The sequence below is a fragment of the Geotrypetes seraphini genome, chromosome 10, assembly GCF_902459505.1.
Source record: "Geotrypetes seraphini chromosome 10, aGeoSer1.1, whole genome shotgun sequence".
Lineage (NCBI taxonomy): Eukaryota > Metazoa > Chordata > Amphibia > Gymnophiona > Dermophiidae > Geotrypetes > Geotrypetes seraphini.
The window spans coordinates 60,905,662-60,924,953 of NC_047093.1; the positions used below are offsets into that span (position 1 = coordinate 60,905,662).

Below are 19,292 nucleotides of genomic sequence, written 5' to 3' on the forward strand. Positions count from 1 at the left end.
TCTGATATGCTTTTTTTTTTTTTTTTTTTAGAAGACCTAAAGAAGGAGTAAATTAGAATCAATGTGATTATGGACCTCAGGTGAGCACCTTTCAGAGAGCCTGGGCATGGTTCAGTCTCTGCTCCTAGAGGCGTTACAGACATGGCTGCAGTGCTGTGCTTGTGTCATTAGGTGGCAGAGAGAAATAGGCTATGTCTACGCTCTGTGCTCTGAATTCGGTGAGCACTCAGAATGATTAATAGCCTGACAGTGACATTACTGTGTCTGAATGTCTTCTGGGGGGGAGGGGAAGGGGGGACAGATGAAAAATGAATCAAAGTTGTGTGTTCTTTGAAGCTTGTTATAAACAGTAAAACTGGAAATAGTAAGTGCATGGTTGTATCTGATGCTCAGAAGTGGGGTTTGCAAATGTTGACAGTAAACATTTTCCTGTGTTCCATCACTAAACCTACAATCATACCAAGTGGCACATACATTTGGGTAAGCCACAAGTAAAAGATGCACCAGAAAATTCTGCTCATTCTTTAGACACAGCTTAGACTTAGTGGTGCAAATTAGACAATTACTTTTTAATTGCAAACTTGAAAAAAGGGGAGGGAAAAGGGACATCTTTTTGTGCTTAATCATATGCATGTACTTATTTTGTACCTGGGGCAGTGGAAGATTAAATGACTTGCCCAGGGTCACAATGAAAAATAAAGATTTTAGTATGTAGGGCTTCTGTGCTTAGGTGTTTATAAATTATAAATCCAGATTTTTGTCCAAACTAACTACAGTAGACTCTGTTAACCAGAACTCAGGCAACCAGAGCTCTCAAGCAACCAGCAAAAAAAATCTTAAATACTGTAATTTTTAAATAAAAATGAAAATAAAATAAATTTCTGGTGGAACTTTTAAGTGTAAACTTGGCATACCACATCTGAGTACGCCCACGCTTTGCCTACCACACGTCCAGTAATTTGTCTGGAACAGTTTGATATGGCATAGTATGGGGAATAGCATTAGTTGGGCCTATTTTTAATAGTAATTCTCAAGCAAACAAAACTACATTTATCCAGCATCTAATAGTCCCCGTGGGTGCTGATTAAGAGTCTATTGTAGTTATTTTAAGGATTCTGAAAACTGATGGTTTTGCACCAAAGAGACTCTTTCTGGTGGAATCAATGTTTTTTTTCCACTTAAATTGTTGGAACTGAATAGGATTTCTCGGTAGTTCATCCTGGCCTGACAGGAACTCACTTTGATGTATGTAAACAGCACAACCTCTGTCTCTCCAGATCAGGGTAAATATACATCTAATCAGGTCAGTGCTAGTGCTCCTGGGTCAGTGTAGTAATGTAGGTAAATGGCACTGTGACTCCAAGTTGTCATAATATCTATAAACCACAGGTACCATGCTATCCCCCAAAGTTTTTGTTTTTTTGTTGTTGTTTTTTTCCTACCATCCTCCTCCTGAGATGTTCATTTGCTTACATCACTCCTCTGGTGGTGTAATTGCATTAGACAACTAGCTGATGTGGGACCTTGATCATCTGCACATGTTCAAGACCTGCCAGCTTCCTTCCCCTCTGAAACAGGAAGTTTGAAGGGGACAGGAGGTGGCTGGCCTTATGTGGCCTGGAACATTTGTGCATGCTCATCAGCTGGCCATATGATTCCTTTTATGCAGATTGTAGAGTCGCCATATTGGGGGAGTGAGGTAAGCATACAAAATATCTCATGGCAGGTGTTGGAAGGAGACATGTTGGAGATCAAAGGGGGGAGGGAGAAAGGTTGAAGGGGGGGTAGGGGTTGAGGAAAAATGCTGGACACCAGAGGGTGAGAGGAAGAGATCCTGGGTGCCATGTTGGGGGATATTAGGAAAGAGCTAGGAAGTGGTGTTGGGGCCAGAGCTTGGGCATCCACTAACAAAAATGTGTTCTGCTGTCCCTGATGTAAATGGGGCATAGCAAGTCCTCTTCCCTGCCCCCCCCCCCCTACAGTCAGTGTAATGATATATGAAAATGGAGCAACAGGTCAGTGTAATGTATGGAAATGGGGCTGTGTGTGTTCCTTCAGGTCACTGTACTTTCAGACATTCATTTGCTGATATGCTTTTTTTTTCTTCTTTTTTTTTTTAAGAAAATTGTCAGTGGGACAATGAGCCACTGTTGTCATGAAACTGAGGTGAGTACATGTGAAAGATCAGTCTCTGCCCCTAGAGGCGTTACAGTCTCAGCTGCAGTGCTTTGCTTGTGTCATTAGGTGGCAGAGAGAAATAGGCTGTGTTTACGTTCTATGCTCTGAACTCCATGAGCACTCGGAATGATTAACAGCCTAACAGTGACACTTATGTGTGAATGTCTTTTTCCTGAAAAGTGGGGTGGATGGGAGGGGGCGTGATCTGATATTTTGTTAGAAAAGGGAATAGATTTAAAACCAGAGAGAAATATTTCTTTACACAACATGTAATTAAACTCTGGAATTTGTTGTTGGAGAATGTTGTGAAATCAGTTAGCTTAGCAAGGTTTAAAAAAAAAACTTTGATAATTTTCTAAGACGTCCATAGGCCATTATTGAGATGGCTTGGGGAAATCCACTTATTCCTAGGATAAGCAGCATAAAATCTGTTATTGCTTGGAAACAGGATACTGTGCTTGATGGACCTTCAGTCTGTCCCAGTATGGCAAATCTCATGAAAACTTCTTTTTAGAAGTCTGAGCAACATTAGAAGTGAAGCTGCAACCCTATTTTAATGGAGCAAGTAAGCACCACAACTCCCAACCCCACTTTACTGCTTATGCTACTGCTCCAGGCCCTTATGTAGCATCAAGAGCAACAATGCTGTAATCTGCCTCCTGCTGAGCCTGCACTGGCCTAGTTAATAGCATTCCTGTACAGGCCTGTGATGCGAGGTTCCCCCTTCTGCCATGATCACAACCCTAAATACAAATTCACTCCTTTCAGCTCATACAAAATGTTTTCACCTAGCACTTGGGAGGTGATTCTTCTATACATCTGACTTTCAGAAACCATGCTGTTGATTTGCCTGTCTTGTGAGCTCTTAAGTTTGAAAACCCCTTGACTAGAGTAGGACATTTGGGGTGCTTCAAAGTTGCACTACTGTGACAAGAGTACATGGCACAGACACTGAAAGCTATCTTGGATTTCATGAGTATTCATGAATCTCTGAGTCTTTGTCGGGAGCTTAGTTATTCAAATCCCTAGTATCTTGTTAAAAATAACAGTTTATATACTGCAGGACCATGAAGTTCTATGCGGTTTACAATGATTAAAAAAAAAGATACAGATTGAGTAGTACTAACAGAGTTAAAGTTTAGCGGTCAGTTGGGGGAAAGATTGTGCAGTACAGCTGCCTACGTACTTTAGGAACAGATATGTTTTTAGGTGTTTCCTGAATTCCCCATAGGTATTTGCAAGCATGAGTAATTGTTTTGGATCTTTACCCCATAATGCTGCCTGGTATGAGAAGAGATGTTGATGTCTTAAATTTACATCCTCTGACCGGTGGGGAAACAAAATTCACGTTTGAGCTTATATGTTGATCGGTTGAAAAAGAGAAAAGGTCAGATATATCTGAGGGCTAGGCAGAAAAGTACCTTAAAGCAGAAACATCCGAACTTTAAACTTCACATGTGCCTCCATTGGCAACCAGTGCAGGAGTCAGTAGGAAGGAGTTAAGTGATCTAACTTCAGCTCAAAAATCAGCCTGACCGCCGCATTTTGCACCAGTTGTAATCGCTGCAAGTTCTTCCGGGTAACTGCCAGATAGGCGATATTGCAATAGTCAAGTTGGCTTAGTATAAGGGATTGTACCATAATTCTAAATGATGACGCATCAAAATATGCTCTAATGGACTGAAGTAAACAGTCAGCTAGTAATATAAAAGCTCTACAAGGTAAATAGCTTTCCCCTAAAGCAGAGATACTCTATTCCGGTCCATAGGCAAGCCAGATTTCAGGATATCCACAATGAATAGTGGATATCACCTTGTGTGGGGACACAGTATTGTTAGGTGACTTTAATATGCCTGATGTGGATTGGGACACACTTTCCTCTGCTTCCGGCAGCAGCAGGAGGCTATTAAACTCTATGTAGGGAGCAAGACTCGGGCAACTGGTGTTGGAGCCAACAAGGGATCAGGCAATACTGGACCTGATACTTACCAATGGAGAAAGTGTCACAGAGGTCTCAGTGGGCGACACATTGGCCTCCAGTGACCACAACATGGTATGGTTCAATCTCAGGAAAGGTTTCACTAAATCTACCACACTGACCAAGGTCCTCAAATTCAAGGACACAAACTTAGAAGACATGGGAGATTTCGTTCATCAGGCACTGCAAAATCAAGCAGAAACTGATAACGTGGAAGAAAGGAGGCAACCAACCGCTATGTAAAATCAGTAAGTAAACGGCGAAGGAACAATAAGCCACAGTGGTTCACTGCGAAGATCTCGGACCTCATCAAAGAGAAGAAAAAAGCATTCATCTCTTACAAACAATCAGGGAAGCAGGACTTAGAGAAGACTATCTGGCCAAGTCAAGAGCCGTCAAAACAGCAGTTAGGGAGGCCAAATTTCCACATGGAGGAGTCTCTAACGAAGAACATCCAGAAGGGAGATAAATCCTTCAGGTATATCAGTGACAGAAATAGAAACACAGGCGGGATAGTACGCCTTAGGAAACCAGACGGAAACTATGTAGAAACGGACTCGGAAAAAGCCAAACTGTTAAATGAATACTTCTGCTCAATCTTCACCCGCGAGGCGCCGGGACTCAGCCCTCAGCTACAGACAAGGGATGGCTCAGTAGACCTGTTTAGTAATTTCAAGTTTACGCCCAGCAGTGTCTACTGTGAGCTGTCTAAGCTCAAGGTTAACAAGGCATGGGGCCTGACAACCTACACCCCAGGGTGCTCAGGGAGTTGAGTGATGCTTGGAGGAACTGCTATCCGCGCTCTTCAATCTCTCCCTTAGTACAGGTAGAGTCCCGTTGGACTGGAAGACGGCTAACATCATTCCACTTCACAAAAAAGGATCCAGGATGGAGGCAGCGAACTACAGACCAGTGAGTCTCACATCAATAGTGAGCAAACTAATGGAAACTCTAATCAAAACGCCAATTGGATACGATCCTGAATGAGGAGAATCTACAGGATCCCCGTCAACATGGATTTACCAAGGGGAGATCCTGCCAATCCAACCTGCCAATCAGCTTCTTTGACTGGGTGACGGGGAAGCTGAATGTTGGGGAGTCCCTGGACATCGTATACCTGGACTTCAGCAAAGCATTTGATAGCGTACCACACAGCAGGTTGCTGAGCAAGATAAGTTCTATAGGATTGGGCGACACATTGACGAAATGGGTTGGGAATTGGCTTGGAGGTAGGCTTCAGAGGGTAGTGGTGAACGGCACCCCCTCCGAAACGACGGAGGTGATCAGTGGAGTGCCGCAGGGCTCGGTCTTGGGCCCGATCCTATTCAACATCTTTATAAGAGACTTGGCTGAGGGGCTCTGAGGTAAAATAACATTATTCGCCAATGACGCCAAACTATGCAATGCAGTGGGCAAAAGCACAATGGACAAAAACTCAATGCCCGACAACATGATGCACGACCTACTACTACTGGAGCGCTGGTTTAGGACCTGGCAACTCAGCTTCAATGCCAAAAAATGCAAAGTCATGCACCTGGACAGCCAAAATCCATGCAAGACTTACACCCTTAATGGCGAGATCCTAACAAGAACTGTAGCAGAATGAGACTATGGGGTGATCGTCAGTGAGGACATGAAGACTACCAATCAAGTGGAGCAGGCTTCATCCAAGGCTAGACAAATCATAGGTTGCATACGCAGGAGTTTTGTCAGCCATAAGCCATAATGCCAATGTATAGATCCATGGTGAGACCCCCATCTGGAATACTGTGTACAATTCTGGAGGCCACATTACCGCAAAGATGTGCTGAGACTCAAGTCAAGCTAGATAATGGCCACCCGGATGGTCTCGGGACTCAAGGATCTCACGTACGAGGAATGGCTAGATAGATTACAGCTATACTCACTCGAGGAACACAGAGAGAGGGGAGACATCATCGAGACGTTCAAGTATCTCACGGGCCGCATCGAGGTGGGAGAAGATATCTTCTTTCTCAAGGGTCCCACAGCAACAAGAGGGCATCCGTGGAAAATCAGGTGCGGGAAACTGCACGGTGACACCAGGAAATTCTTTTTCACCGAAAGGGTGGTTGATTGCTGGAATAGTCTTCCACTTCAGGTGATTGAGGCCAGCAGCATGCCTGATTTTAAGGCCAAATGGGATCGTCACGTGGGATCTTTTCGCAGAGAAAGTAGGAGAGGGTCATTAGGGTGGGCAGACTAGATGGGCCATGGCCCTTATCTGCCGTCTGTTTCTATGTTTCTATATGAGAGATTGCATACCAAGGAGGCAGAGCATGCAAATCTCTCTCATGCAAGTTCATTGTGGATATCCTGAAAACCTGGCCTGCCTGTGGATCTTGAAGACTGAAACTGAGAACCCTAACCTAAAGTATTTGTAGTTGAAATTTGGACACAAGGATGGCAAAATACTATATAAACTGGGATTTTGGGGCCAAAAAATTGGCCTAAAAATGGGGGTGCCGGTTTATAGTCAGGCCAGCACCCACTCAATCCCCCTCCCTGATGTATTGCAGGCCTCTGCCGGGCTGGCAGGCTCTGCACCCTGTTTCCCCCCCCCCCCCCCCCCCCCCCCCCGCCCTCTCCATCGTACCTTCTCTGCTGCTGGAATCCCTGGTGGTCCAGAGGTTTAGCAGGCAGGATCGAGCTTTCTTCACTCACTGCAACAAGTTCCAGCTTCAGCCGTTGAGCAGTATCGAGTAGGAGCACGCTTTGCCGCCACCACTGCTTGGCGCTGAGTGGATTTCTGAAGGGCTCCTGCAATTTCTTGTGAGAATTTGCGGGAGCCATTCAGGAAGCCGCTCAGCACCAAACAGCGGTGATGGCGCCAAAGCACATTCCTACTTGTACCACTCAGCGGCAGTGAATGAGCGACCGGGTTAGCAGCGGGGCAGGAGCGTGGAAAGCTCACTCCTGCCCGCTACATCTCTGGACCACTAGGGATTCCAGTGGCAGAGGAGGTATGATGGACAGGGTAGCGAGCCTGGGAGGGAAGGGGGCTGAGTGCAGATCCTAGCAGGACACTTGAATATTAAGCTGCCTGACCTATATTCAACAATTTTGGGGGAAAATTGGGGGACTCGACTTATAATAGAGTATATATATCCTAGAAGAAGTGGAGTTTTGAAGTATGTCTTCCTGTTTCATACTTGCACTACTACGTTGCCTTGAATGACTGCAGACATCTGTTTGCCTGAATTGTTTAGTCTACCTTTTGAAGGGTATGCTGATTATCTGCCTCTTAGAAGCCATCATCCTAGTAGCTACTGTAAACTTTACTCTGAAATTATTTTTGATTCAGCAGAGGTTGATCCCTATTGTGAAACACATCTCAGGAAACCTGCTTGCTTCTTACTCGTCGCCCATCCATTCAGCCATACGGAAATCAAGGACTATGGATGGCTAGATTGCAAAGTCAGTTCATCAGCCCAGGTATTATAACTTATTTTATCATTTAGTTATTGGCAATTAGAATCTGGGTCGGGGGGTTCACACAATAACAAACAGTATCTATCTAAGTATGCTTCAGAATGAGCCAGGATTTGATACTGTTGATGGTTTCCAAGACCATTTCTTCCACCATTCAGGTTCTAGCTTGCATTTTAATGCCTTATGTAGATCTACTCATAGATCTTGCACAACGTCCTTGCCACCATGTGTCTGATCATGAGTATGTAATCGAGTTGTGTTCAGTTATTTTTATTTTTTTTGTTTTATAATTCTTTATTGTGCAATTATCATCCTACATTCATTATATCTGATTCAAGGATCATTGGAAGTTAGGGCAGTAATTCTTCATTAATTATTTATGAAGATCTGCTAAAATCTATCAATCCTTTATCATTTTTTCTTTCTTTTAAATTTTATGCAGATTGAAAAGGGCATGTTTTTAGAGGTCTGGCAAAATTCAAATTTCTACAGGTAAAATGTTCCACAAATAACTTGCATTGAAAACAGCTTTTCAGATACTTACTAAACAACTTTAAATGAAATCCCTTCAATAATAGCTTACCTGAAAGCAAAAAGTGGGAAGGATGATAATGTTGGAACATGGACCACAACAGGTATATATTCTGATTTTGGTTTATTAGTACCGGTAATAAGCTAAGTAGTGGCATCCTGTGCCAACTAACTCATATCAAAGTTACAGAATCAAGAATTGGTGGAAACATTGCAACAACTACAGAGTAAAAGTTATCCACAGGTAGAAAATCATTCTCCAAAAAGCTTTGGACACAACAGCTCTGATCTGGGCCTTAAATGACAGTGGAATTGAGAATTATTCCTGAATATTTACATTGGCTCAATAGTATTTCTGAGGGCAGTTCTTCCAATATTGCATTCTGTCCCAGGTGTAGAATTTGAGTCTCGCCAACCTCAATTTTGCCTTTTATCAAGTTGCACTAGAGGCTTTTTAGCGTAGGATGGCACAGTAACTGCTCAGATGGTCATATAATTCGGATGAGCGGAGTGCTTACCTGACAGTTTGTAGACCTGAATACATCCCTGGGGCTTTTCTTTCCATGTGTGTTTCTACACCTCAAATCCTGTTCGTGCCTTCTTAATATGAAAATTAAAATAATTCAGCTTTATTTGGAAAGGGCAATCAGACCATTGTCTGTTTATCTTGCTGTGTAATATACATCTTTCCAGTGTATTAGTGTTTGTTTTTTCTCTTTTAGCATGTGTAACTTGTATATCAGGATAATACTGTATTGGAATTTATGTTAATCCTTCTGTCGTAAGCAGCTTTATCCCAGGACAAGCAGGCAGCTATTCTTGACTGATGGGTGACGGCACCGACGGAGCCCCGGTACGGACAATTTTAGAGTGATTGCACTCTAAGAACTTTTTAGAAAGTTCTAGCTCGGCCGCACCGCGCACGCGCGAGTGCCTTCCCGCCCGACAGAGGCGCGCGGTCCCTCAGTTTCTTAGTTTCCGCGGAGCTAAGAAGACGCGTTTTCAACGGCTGTTGAAAATTTTTTCATACTTGCCTTCCCGCTCGCGTAAACGTTTGGCTAATTTGCCTTTTTTCTTTCTTTTATTTTGTTTAAAAAAAAAAAAAAAAATTCTTTCAATTTTTTCTTCAATTTCGGTTTTCCCCGGCGGGGCCTTCTGCCACCATCGAAGCCTCGGCCTTCGATTTGGCGGAAGCCGTTTTTCCTTTCATGCCCCCTCAACCGGGTTTTAAAAAGTGCCAGCGGTGTGCTAGGCCTATATCTCTCACGGACCCACACAACTGGTGTTTACAGTGTTTGGGTCCTGAGCATCAGGCCTCCTCTTGCACCCGCTGTGCTACTTTGAAAAAACGAACTTTAAAAAATCGCTTAATTCAACAGCGATTGTTGTTCGGTGCCGAGATGTCCGACCCCGTTCCTTCGACTCCGGCTTCGGCACCGATTCAGTCGGCACCCTCGTCTTCGACGCCGCGTGATTCCACACCGGCATCCCAACAGTCAGGTAAGCCGGCTAAGAAGCCTTCCCCGCTGGAACGTCTTCCGGCCTCGAGTGCAGTGAGCCCAATCCTGCCGCCGGTTCGACGCCAGCGGAAGCGCTCCGCCCCTATAGAGGTGAGTCCCTCGACATCGGGCTCCTCATCTCCGGGGCGTCGAGCGGCACCGCAGGTACCGCAGAAGAAAAAAGCGGTACCGGTGCCATCCCTCGATGACCGCATTACGGCCATCCTTCAGGTGCAGCTGAAGGAACAATTAGAACGACTCCTTCCTGCCATCATGACACCGAACCTTCCGGTGCCAGTTCGCACCGAGCCATCGGTACCGGTTGTTGAACAACCTGTATCGGTACCGATTGTGGAACCCGTTTTAACCGCTTCCACTGTTTCGGTACCGCTTCACCTAACCTCATCGGTATCGATGCCAGTCCTTGCACCGGAGCCGAGAGCTCACCATCAATCGGTGCAGACTTCGGCACCGGTGCGTCCGATAACTTCTCCGGACACGGTATCGATGAGGTCGGGTAAGTCGATACGCAAAACCCGACACATGCAAACGTCGACACCTGAGTCTCGGGACCATTCTTCCCATGTAAGGGACCCTGATCTGTGGGGAGACTCAGAGGAACCCTTTCTTTCTGAAGGAGAATGTTCCTCAGAGGAGGAGGATTCGGCTGTCCCTGACCCATCCTCCAAACAGGCCACTTCCTCTTTCTCTAGTTTTTTGAAAGAGATGTGTGAGTCCTTGTCCATTCCTTTGGAGGCTGAATCCAAAAAGTCTAAAGCTTTTTTGGATGCCCTTGATTTTGATCAGCCTCCAAAGGAATTTTTGAAACTTCCCCTTCATGACATCCTAAGGGAAACTTTCTATAAGAATTTAGAGACTCCTTTAACTGTCCCAGGGGCCCCACGTAAACTGGATTCTCTATATAAGGTAATTCCCATTCCTGGGTTCGACAAACCTCAACTACCACATGAATCCTTATTTGTCGAATCCACCCTTAAAAAGACTTCAGGAGCCAGTGTATATGCATCTGTCCCTCCTGGCAGAGAAGGAAGGGCCATGGATAAATTTGGTAAGAGGCTCTACCAAAATGCTATGTTAGCTAATAGGGCTAGTAATTATGCTTTTCATTTTTCTTTTTATTTAAAGCATCTCCTTACCACCATGGCTTCTTTCGAGAAATATCTTCCTTCACGAAAGCATTCCGCTTTTCACACATGCTTGTCGTCTCTTCTCCAATTGCGTAAGTTTATGGTGAGATCCATATATGACACTTTTGAACTTACATCCAGAGCGACAGCAATGTCAGTAGCTATGCGTCGTTTGGCCTGGCTTCGGGTATCCGAGCTTGATGTTAACCATCAAGATCGGTTAGCCAATGCCCCATGTCTAGGGGATGAGCTCTTTGGGGATTCCATGGACTCAACCACACAAAAGCTCTCTGCTCATGAGACGCGCTGGGATACCCTGCTCAAAAATAAAAAGAAGCCTCCTCCGCCAAGACCATACAGGCAGCAATCGGCCTATCAACGCCGTTTCACAGCCCGTCCATTGCCTACCACTGCTCAACAACCTAGGCGTCAGAGACAACAGCAACGTCAGCCTCCCAGACAACAGCAACAGCAACAAGCTGTAAAACAACCTCCTCAGCAAAAGTCACAGCCCTTTTGACTTCATTCTCCGCAGTATAGCCAGTATCCCTATTCCTGCTCTCCTGCCTCAACCAATAGGAGGTCGACTTTCTCTGTTCCTCAGCCGGTGGGAAGTAATCACTTCGGACCAATGGGTCCTCAACATCATCCGCCACGGCTACTCTCTCAACTTTCAGACTCTCCCACCTCAAAGCCTGCCAAAAGAGTCTGCTTTGAACAGTCCTCAATCAGCCCTCCTTATTCAGGAGGTCCAATCCCTCCTCCTTCTGAACGCTATAGAGGAAGTTCCTCTAGATCAAAAGGGGCAGGGATTCTACTCCCGCTACTTTCTAGTTCCCAAAAAGACAGGAGATCTCAGACCCATCCTGGATCTTCGCGATCTCAACATTCATCTGGTAAAAGAAAAATTCAAGATGCTTTCTTTAGCCATCCTTTATCCCCTTCTAAATCAAAACGACTGGCTATGCTCCCTCGATCTCAAAGAGGCTTACACTCACATACCGATCAATGTAACCTCAAGACCATATCTCCGATTCATGATCAATCATTGTCATTACCAGTACAAGGTGCTGCCCTTCGGTCTTGCCTCATCTCCAAGGGTATTCACCAAATGTCTCATTGTGGTGGCGGCTTTTCTACGCTCTCACCACCTGCATGTATTTCCTTACCTGGACGATTGGTTGATCAAAGACACTTCTGCCCAAGCGGTCCTTCTGGCCACCAACCAAACCATCCAGTTTCTACAACTTCTGGGATTCGAGATCAATCTACCCAAATCCCATATCATTCCCACTCAGAGACTTCAATTCATTGGAGCGATCCTGGATACACTCCTCATGAGAGCTTTCCTGCCATCCAATCGTCTTCAGACCCTTCAGTCTCTATGTCATCAGGTACTTCCTCTGCCGTCCATCTCAGCAAGGCAAATGATGGTGCTCTTGGGACACATGGCATCCACAGTTCATGTCACACCTCATGCCCGTCTTCACCTGCGCACTCCTCAATGGACCCTTGCGACTCAGTGGTCCCAAGTGTCGGACCCTTGCTCACGACACATATCTGTGACATCATCTCTTCGTCAGTCTCTGCAATGGTGGTTGGTATCCTCAAATCTATCCAGAGGTCTTCTGTTCCATCAGCCTCCTCATCAACTAGTCATCACCACCGACGCCTCCCTGTATGCATGGGGAGCTCACTTGAACGAGTTCCAGACGCAAGGTCTTTGGTCAGCCCAGGAGAGGAAACATCAAATCAATTTCCTGGAACTCAGAGCGATGTTTTACGCCCTCAAGGCCTTCCAACACCTTCTCTTTCCTCAGGTCCTTCTGTTGTGCACAGACAATCAGGTTGCGATGTACTACATCAACAAACAGGGTGGGACAGGCTCTCGCCTTTTATGCCAGGAAGCCCAGAAGATCTGGACTTGGGCCATAGATCATCATCTCTTCCTGAAAGCTATATACATTCAAGGGAAACAGAATTCCTTAGCAGACAAACTAAGCAGAATTCTCCAACCTCACGAGTGGACACTCGATCCCGTAACTCTGCACTCTATCTTCACTCAATGGGGCACTCCTCAGATAGACCTCTTTGCTGCTCCTCACAATCATCAGCTGCCCCTATTCTGCTCCAGACTTTACTCTCCACACCGTCTAACCGCAGATGCTTTTCTCCTCGACTGGTCGAATCTGTTCCTGTACGCCTTCCCTCCTCTGCCTCTCATGTTGAGAACCTTGTTCAAGCTCAAGAGGGAACGAGCCACCATGATTCTGATTGCTCCGAGGTGGCCCAGGCAACATTGGTTCTCCCTTCTACTTCAACTCAGTTCCAGGGAACCTTTTCTTCTTCCTCTGTTTCCTTCGCTGCTTACGCAACAGCAGGGAACCCTTCTGCATCCCAACCTCCAGTCTCTACACCTGATGGCTTGGTATCTCTCGGGCTGAACTCGACTGATACTCTTTTATCTCAGCCCGTTCGTTCCATTCTGGATGCCTCCAGGAAACCAGCCACTCTACAATGTTACCATCAAAAGTGGACGAGGTTTTCTTCCTGGTGTCTTCTTCATCATCTTGATCCCACTTCCCTAGCGGTGGAGACGTTGTTGGATTATCTTCTTTCTTTGTCTGATTCTGGCCTGAAGTCCTCTTCCATCAGGGTCCACCTCAGTGCCATTGCAGCTTTTCATGAGCCAGTCCATGGAAAACTTCTTTCAGCTCATCCCCTGGTATCCAGGTTCATGCGTGGGCTTTTCAATGTGAAACCACCTCTTAAAGCCCCTCCGGTTATCTGGGATCTCAATGTGGTTCTTTCAGCTTTAATGAAGCCTCCATTTGAACCTTTAGCTACTTCTCCTTTCAAATTTCTCACTTGGAAGGTACTTTTCCTTATTGCTCTTACCTCTGCCAGGAGAGTCAGTGAGCTTCATGCACTGGTTGCAGATCCACCTTTTACGGTCTTTCATCATGACAAGGTGGTTCTGCGTACACATCCAAAGTTTCTCCCCAAGGTTGTCTCGGAATTTCATCTCAACCAATCCATTGTCCTACCGGTTTTTTTTCCAAAACCTCATTCTCATTCTGGGGAACAAGCTCTGCATACTTTGGATTGTAAAAGGGCTCTTGCTTACTATCTGCAGCGTACGAAACCCCACAGATCAGTTCCCCAACTTTTTCTGTCCTTTGATCCGAACAAATTGGGACGTCCTGTTTCTAAACGCACGTTGTCTAATTGGCTAGCAGCGTGCATTTCTTTCTGTTATGCTCAGACCGGACTGACACTGGAAGGTTCTGTCACGGCCCATCGAGTCAGAGCAATGGCAGCATCTGTAGCTTTCCTCCGTTCCACTCCTATTGAGGAAATCTGCAAAGCTGCTACTTGGTCCTCAGTTCACACTTTTACATCTCATTATTGTCTGGATGCATTCTCCAGAAGGGATGGTCACTTCGGCCAATCTGTATTACAAAATTTGTTTTCTTAATGGCCAACCTTCCCTCCATCCCTCTTTTTGTTAGCTTAGAGGTCACCCATCAGTCAAGAATAGCTGCCTGCTTGTCCTGGGATAAAGCACAGTTACTTACCGTAACAGGTGTTATCCAGGGACAGCAGGCAGATATTCTTGCGTCCCACCCACCTCCTCGGGTTGGCTTCTTAGCTGGCTTATACTAACTGAGGGACCGCGCGCCTCTGTCGGGCGGGAAGGCACTCGCGCGTGCGCGGTGCGGCCGAGCTAGAACTTTCTAAAAAGTTCTTAGAGTGCAATCACTCTAAAATTGTCCGTACCGGGGCTCCGTCGGTGCCGTCACCCATCAGTCAAGAATATCTGCCTGCTGTCCCTGGATAACACCTGTTACGGTAAGTAACTGTGCTTTTTCCCTATCTGTAGGACTGTAGAAATCATATTTTTTTCTTCCTGCCAGGAACTTGGCTATCGCAGAAGCTCCACCTGTATAAGCAAGAGATCTTCACCTATTCGGCATCTTGTCATGGCACCCCAGGTAAAAAATATCTGCATCTGACTGGAAAGACTGATCCTCTGTGCAGCAAGGTGGCTATGGATTGGATCTGTTAGCGGAAGTTTGTCATACTTTCCTGCAAGGAGACAGAATATATTGAGTCCTGACAGTGATTTACATTTTATGGTCAAGTCTCATTATTATGACCTCTACCTACCTCTGATGTCAGGACTGCATGGGTCGTGTGTAGACTTTACGGGGTATATAAAGTGGGTTGTCAGCAAGTTGCCAATGGCATTCACGTCGAGGAAAAAGAATATTAGCAGTCCTGTACTCTTAACATACTCAATTTATTTAAAAAAAAAAGACATCCAAAAAGCATCTTTCATGTGTAACCACTCTCTTAACCATCTTAGTTCAGTGTTGTTATCACTAACTGTTCATTGTTTCATTTACTGGTATATATGTCAGTTGTAATCTACCTGGAACATTGGATAGTTGAAATTGAAATGTAAAAAATTAATATTGTTGAATGATTATGCTCTTATAGGCTGATGCTCAAAACCTAACCCTGCCGTTAAGTGGGGTGTGCTGCCCAGTGCTCTGAAGGGTTCATTGCAGGTGTTGAAAGCAATAGCCTTAAACCACTGTGCTTAAACCTTTCTACAGCTATGGCCTGGCGGAAATAAAAGAAACTACTAGAACTGAAATTTTAAAAACCTGTTACTGTGAGCTCAGTCCCCGCAAACCATCTCATCCCATCTACACAAGCCTCAGTTATGATTTTATATAGAGTGTATTTTATTAAAGTATAAAAAACAATATTCTGTACAATTGTCATTTTATAAATACAAATAAAACAGAGCAAGGATCAACAAAACCTCTGTCTTCCCTTCACCTATAGCCCCTCTACTATCAAGAAAACTGAATAAGCCAAATTACAGAATACCGTAGTCACACATGAAAGACTTAGGGGTTGATGAAGCTTTCCACATAATGCGTGGTGGCGGCAAAAAGGGCGAACAGAATGCTAGGAATGATTAAGAAGGGGATCACAAACAGATTAGAGAAGGTTGTCATGCTGCCATACCAAGCCTTGGTACGTCCTCATCTGGAATACTGCATCCAGCACTGGTCACTGTACATGAAGACAGACACTGTACTATTTGAAAGGGGCCAGAGAATGGTTAAGGGGCTGGAGGAGTTGTTATACATTTAGAGATTAGAGAAACTGGGCCTCTTCTCCCTTGAAAAGAGGGGACATGATCAAAACATTCAAGATAAATAGATAAAGACAGGTTCACCCTCCAAGGTAGGGAGAATGAGAGGGCACTCTTAAAGTTAAAAGGGGATAGATTCCGTACAAACGTAAGGAAGTTCTTTACCCAGAGAGTGGTGGAAAACTGGAATACTCTTCCGGAGGCTGTTGTAGGGGAAAGCACCCTCCAGGGATTCAAGACAAAGTTAGACAAGTTCTGGCTCAGCAGGAACTTACACAGGTAAGGCTAGACTCGGCACTGGTCTTTGACCGAAGGGCTGCCACGGGAGCAGACTGCTGGGCACGATGGACCACTGGTCTGACCCAGCAGTGGCAATTCTTTTGTTCTTATTATTCTACTGTAAGCAAGTTGTGATGATTTTTATGTATTGGATTTGCGAAAAAAGTTCCCTCCACCATGAATTTTTTTGATCCTCTCTGCCCCCTTTCTGAATAAGGGGGGAAAGGCAAACAGCAGTTTGAACTGTATTATAGTGTAGTAGCAGGTGAACTCTGCTGTCCACTTTGAAAGGGACCCAAGTTTTGGAAGCAATTATACAGAATAAAATAAAGATGTCTTCTGTTCAGATAGTTAGCACCAGGTATGTGAAAGTCACAGTGGTAGAGAGAGAGACATGAAAGACTGAATGAAGAAAAGGAGAGAGTAAAGGCAGAATATACAACCCAATCTGATTTTATACAGAGTCTCTTAGACTAATAATGCTGTATGTTCTCTGTGGGAAATACAATGAAATGTTGCCATAAATTTTGGGAGCGGATGGGAAGAGTATAACAACAGCAGTGAGATTGAGCCAGAGCCTGATTGCCAGGCTAGAAGAAATTTTGATGAGAGGGCTGCAAACTGATGAAAAGATGAGAGAAGCAGAGAATGGAGCACAGGAAGGGAAAGATGGAGAAAGAGAAATGTTAAGAGAAAAGACAGGAGTTAGCAAGAAGTCAAAAGCAAGTACAGTACACATATGAAACATGCACATTTTGCTGTACATATCTGTAATGTTTATTATCCAACAAATTAATAATGCATCTCTAAGTGTCTCTCTGACATTTGAGCAATTGAGGCTGATCATGTAATTAATTCCTTGGCACAGTGGCACTATAGATGTGTTGTTAAACCCTAGTTAGACCCTGCTGAGCATGTTCTTTGTTTCACTTTGATCCGTGGCATTAGTGAATCTAGCCCTAAGTAAAGTATGAAGTGCCCTGCATTGATGACTTTAAATCCAGCATTCTTTAGAGGTGATCAGTTCTGCAAAAAGACTTAGTTTTGTCTAGTATGTTGCATTACAGCAGGCAGTCACACACCAGTTAATGTTTCAGTAGAATTTTGGCAGAAAAGGTCATCTAGCAGTAGAAATAAAGGTCTCTCCCTAATGTGAGCTAAACTGGGCAACAATGACTGTCACTACAGTAAGTTGGGACATTGTTTTGTCTGTCTAGTCCTAATTAAGACACAAATGCAGTACCAGGCTGCCTCCGAAATGTGGGGAGGTGTGAAAGCAATCATAACATTTAAAGTGAATATTGAAATGCTGCTTAGTAACAGAAGTTCCTGCATACAGGACAGAAGGTAGAAGAACAATTGGCAAAAGGGAGGGACCATGGGTCCATGCAGTAAATTGTGCTAGGATCTGTACACAATCTCTTTATCATGAGCATTGGGCACAAGCGACTTTTTCTGGCTTTCTTGGAGAGGGTAGGTATGTGGAAACAAATACCGGATTTGTCTATTTGTATTTGGAGTTTCATGCACATATGTCTACACACACAAAATAATACCACTCTGCATGAACCAGTGGTTCCCAATAGTGCTGCCCGATTCAGGGAAAAATATTTCAATTCGATTCAGCCTATTGAATCGATTTTCCTGCCCAATTAGGTGTTTGTTTGTTTGTTTTTTTGGGGGGGGTTGTATTTTTCAAACATCCTGGTGGGTTTATTTTATATAATAATAATAACTTTATTTTTCTATACTGCCATAGTCAAATGACTTCTAGGCAGTTCACATCGAAAGAAGGCTGGACAATCGGCGAATTACAGAATGCAAGAGGAGAAATGTTACATAAGAATTAGGAGTTTCATGAGAAATTGCATCAGGTTTGAAAGGGGAAATATCATAGTGAGAGAGGGTCATCTGTTTAGGCTATGAATTTGTCAAATAGAATGGTTTTAATTGATTTTCGGAATGCGCCGTAGGTCTGCCTGGCTCTATTTATGTGGTTTCCCAGCCAGGATTGCTGTCTGCTTGCTTGGAACATGAAGGTTCTGTCCAGAAAGGATTTGTATTTGCAGCCTGTGATCTTTGGGTATGTAAAGATGTTTCAGTTTCTGGTTGTTTGTGTGGGGTCGTGTAGTGTGTAGTGGAAGCAGGTAGGAAGGTTCTAGTCCCCAGACCTGTTTGAAATAAACTTGAACAGTATTCGCGCTTCCTTTGGTAACCAGTGTAATTTTTTTAGTAGGGACTAACATGGTCTTTTTTCCTCAGTCCGAAGAGCAAGCAGACTGCAGTGTTTTGCACTATTCTTAATTTTTGTACTTTTTGGGGGGGGATACCCAGGTAGACGATGTTGCAGTAGTCCAGGATAGATAAGATTAGCAACTGCACCAGTAATCTAAAGGATGTTGTATCGAAATATTTTTTAATAGTCCTCCGTTTCCATAGCGTGTAAAAGCATTTTGTCACCAGTAAGTTTGTGTGGTCAGCCATGGTTTATAGCCTCTTCACTCCCTTTGCCCTCTCCTATCCACATTGGCACTGTGATGTAAACAAAATAAACAAAAAAGACTTTTCCTCTCTCTGTTAAATCCTAGCTTACGTTTGCGGTCTAACACCAGCTCAGGCAGGATACACATTTCAAAGCTGACATATAATAAAAAAACAGAAAATAAAATTATTTTTTCTACCTTGTGTTGTCTGGTCATTATTCAAATCTTGTTGGTCCCAGGCACTGGTTGTCTTCTAATAACTTGCTTGCCAGGGTCTCCTTCTTTCTCTGTGCTAACCATCCATCTTCTATCTCTGTCCTCTCCTTCTGTTTCCTTTCCCTCCCCTGGAGGTCTGGCATCTTTCCTTATTTCATCTCCATCCACAGATCCACCTTTTCTTAACTATCCTTTCATCCAGCATCTCTCCCTCCTTCCCCACCACCCCAGGGTCCACCATCTCTATCCCCCCCTCCACATCATCACTTGTGTCCAGCTTCTTTCCCTTTTTGTTCCTTCCCTCCCTAAATCCCATTGTCCACCATCTCTCTCCCTCTCCTCTGTTTTTAAACCCAT

At 44.5% G+C, this 19,292-nt stretch overlaps 1 protein-coding gene and 2 non-coding genes across 9 annotated transcripts in view; all 3 read left to right on the forward strand.

The window, feature by feature from the left end:
* Nucleotides 1–19,292, forward strand: part of DIPK1B (divergent protein kinase domain 1B) — a 133,629-nt gene that overhangs the window by 1,955 nt on the left and 112,382 nt on the right. For 4 of the 7 annotated variants that reach the window (XM_033960675.1, XM_033960673.1, XM_033960676.1 and 1 more), the window contains exons 3-6: nt 32–80; nt 2,122–2,166; nt 7,482–7,609; nt 14,702–14,779. In XM_033960675.1, the coding sequence (XP_033816566.1) occupies nt 14,768–14,779 (12 nt within the window). In that variant the 5' untranslated portion in view covers nt 32–80; nt 2,122–2,166; nt 7,482–7,609; nt 14,702–14,767. Of the gene's footprint in view, nt 1–31; nt 81–2,121; nt 2,167–7,478; nt 7,610–8,048; nt 8,197–14,701; nt 14,780–19,292 lie in introns of those variants that run through there. The other 3 variants (XM_033960677.1, XM_033960678.1, XR_004540845.1) reach the window with 2 other exon arrangements.
* Nucleotides 118–251, forward strand: LOC117368745. Its single transcript, XR_004540995.1, has one exon. It is a non-coding gene; the product is annotated as a small nucleolar RNA SNORA17 (small nucleolar RNA).
* LOC117368746 lies at nt 2,191–2,324 on the forward strand. The gene has a single exon (XR_004540996.1). It is a non-coding gene; the product is annotated as a small nucleolar RNA SNORA17 (small nucleolar RNA).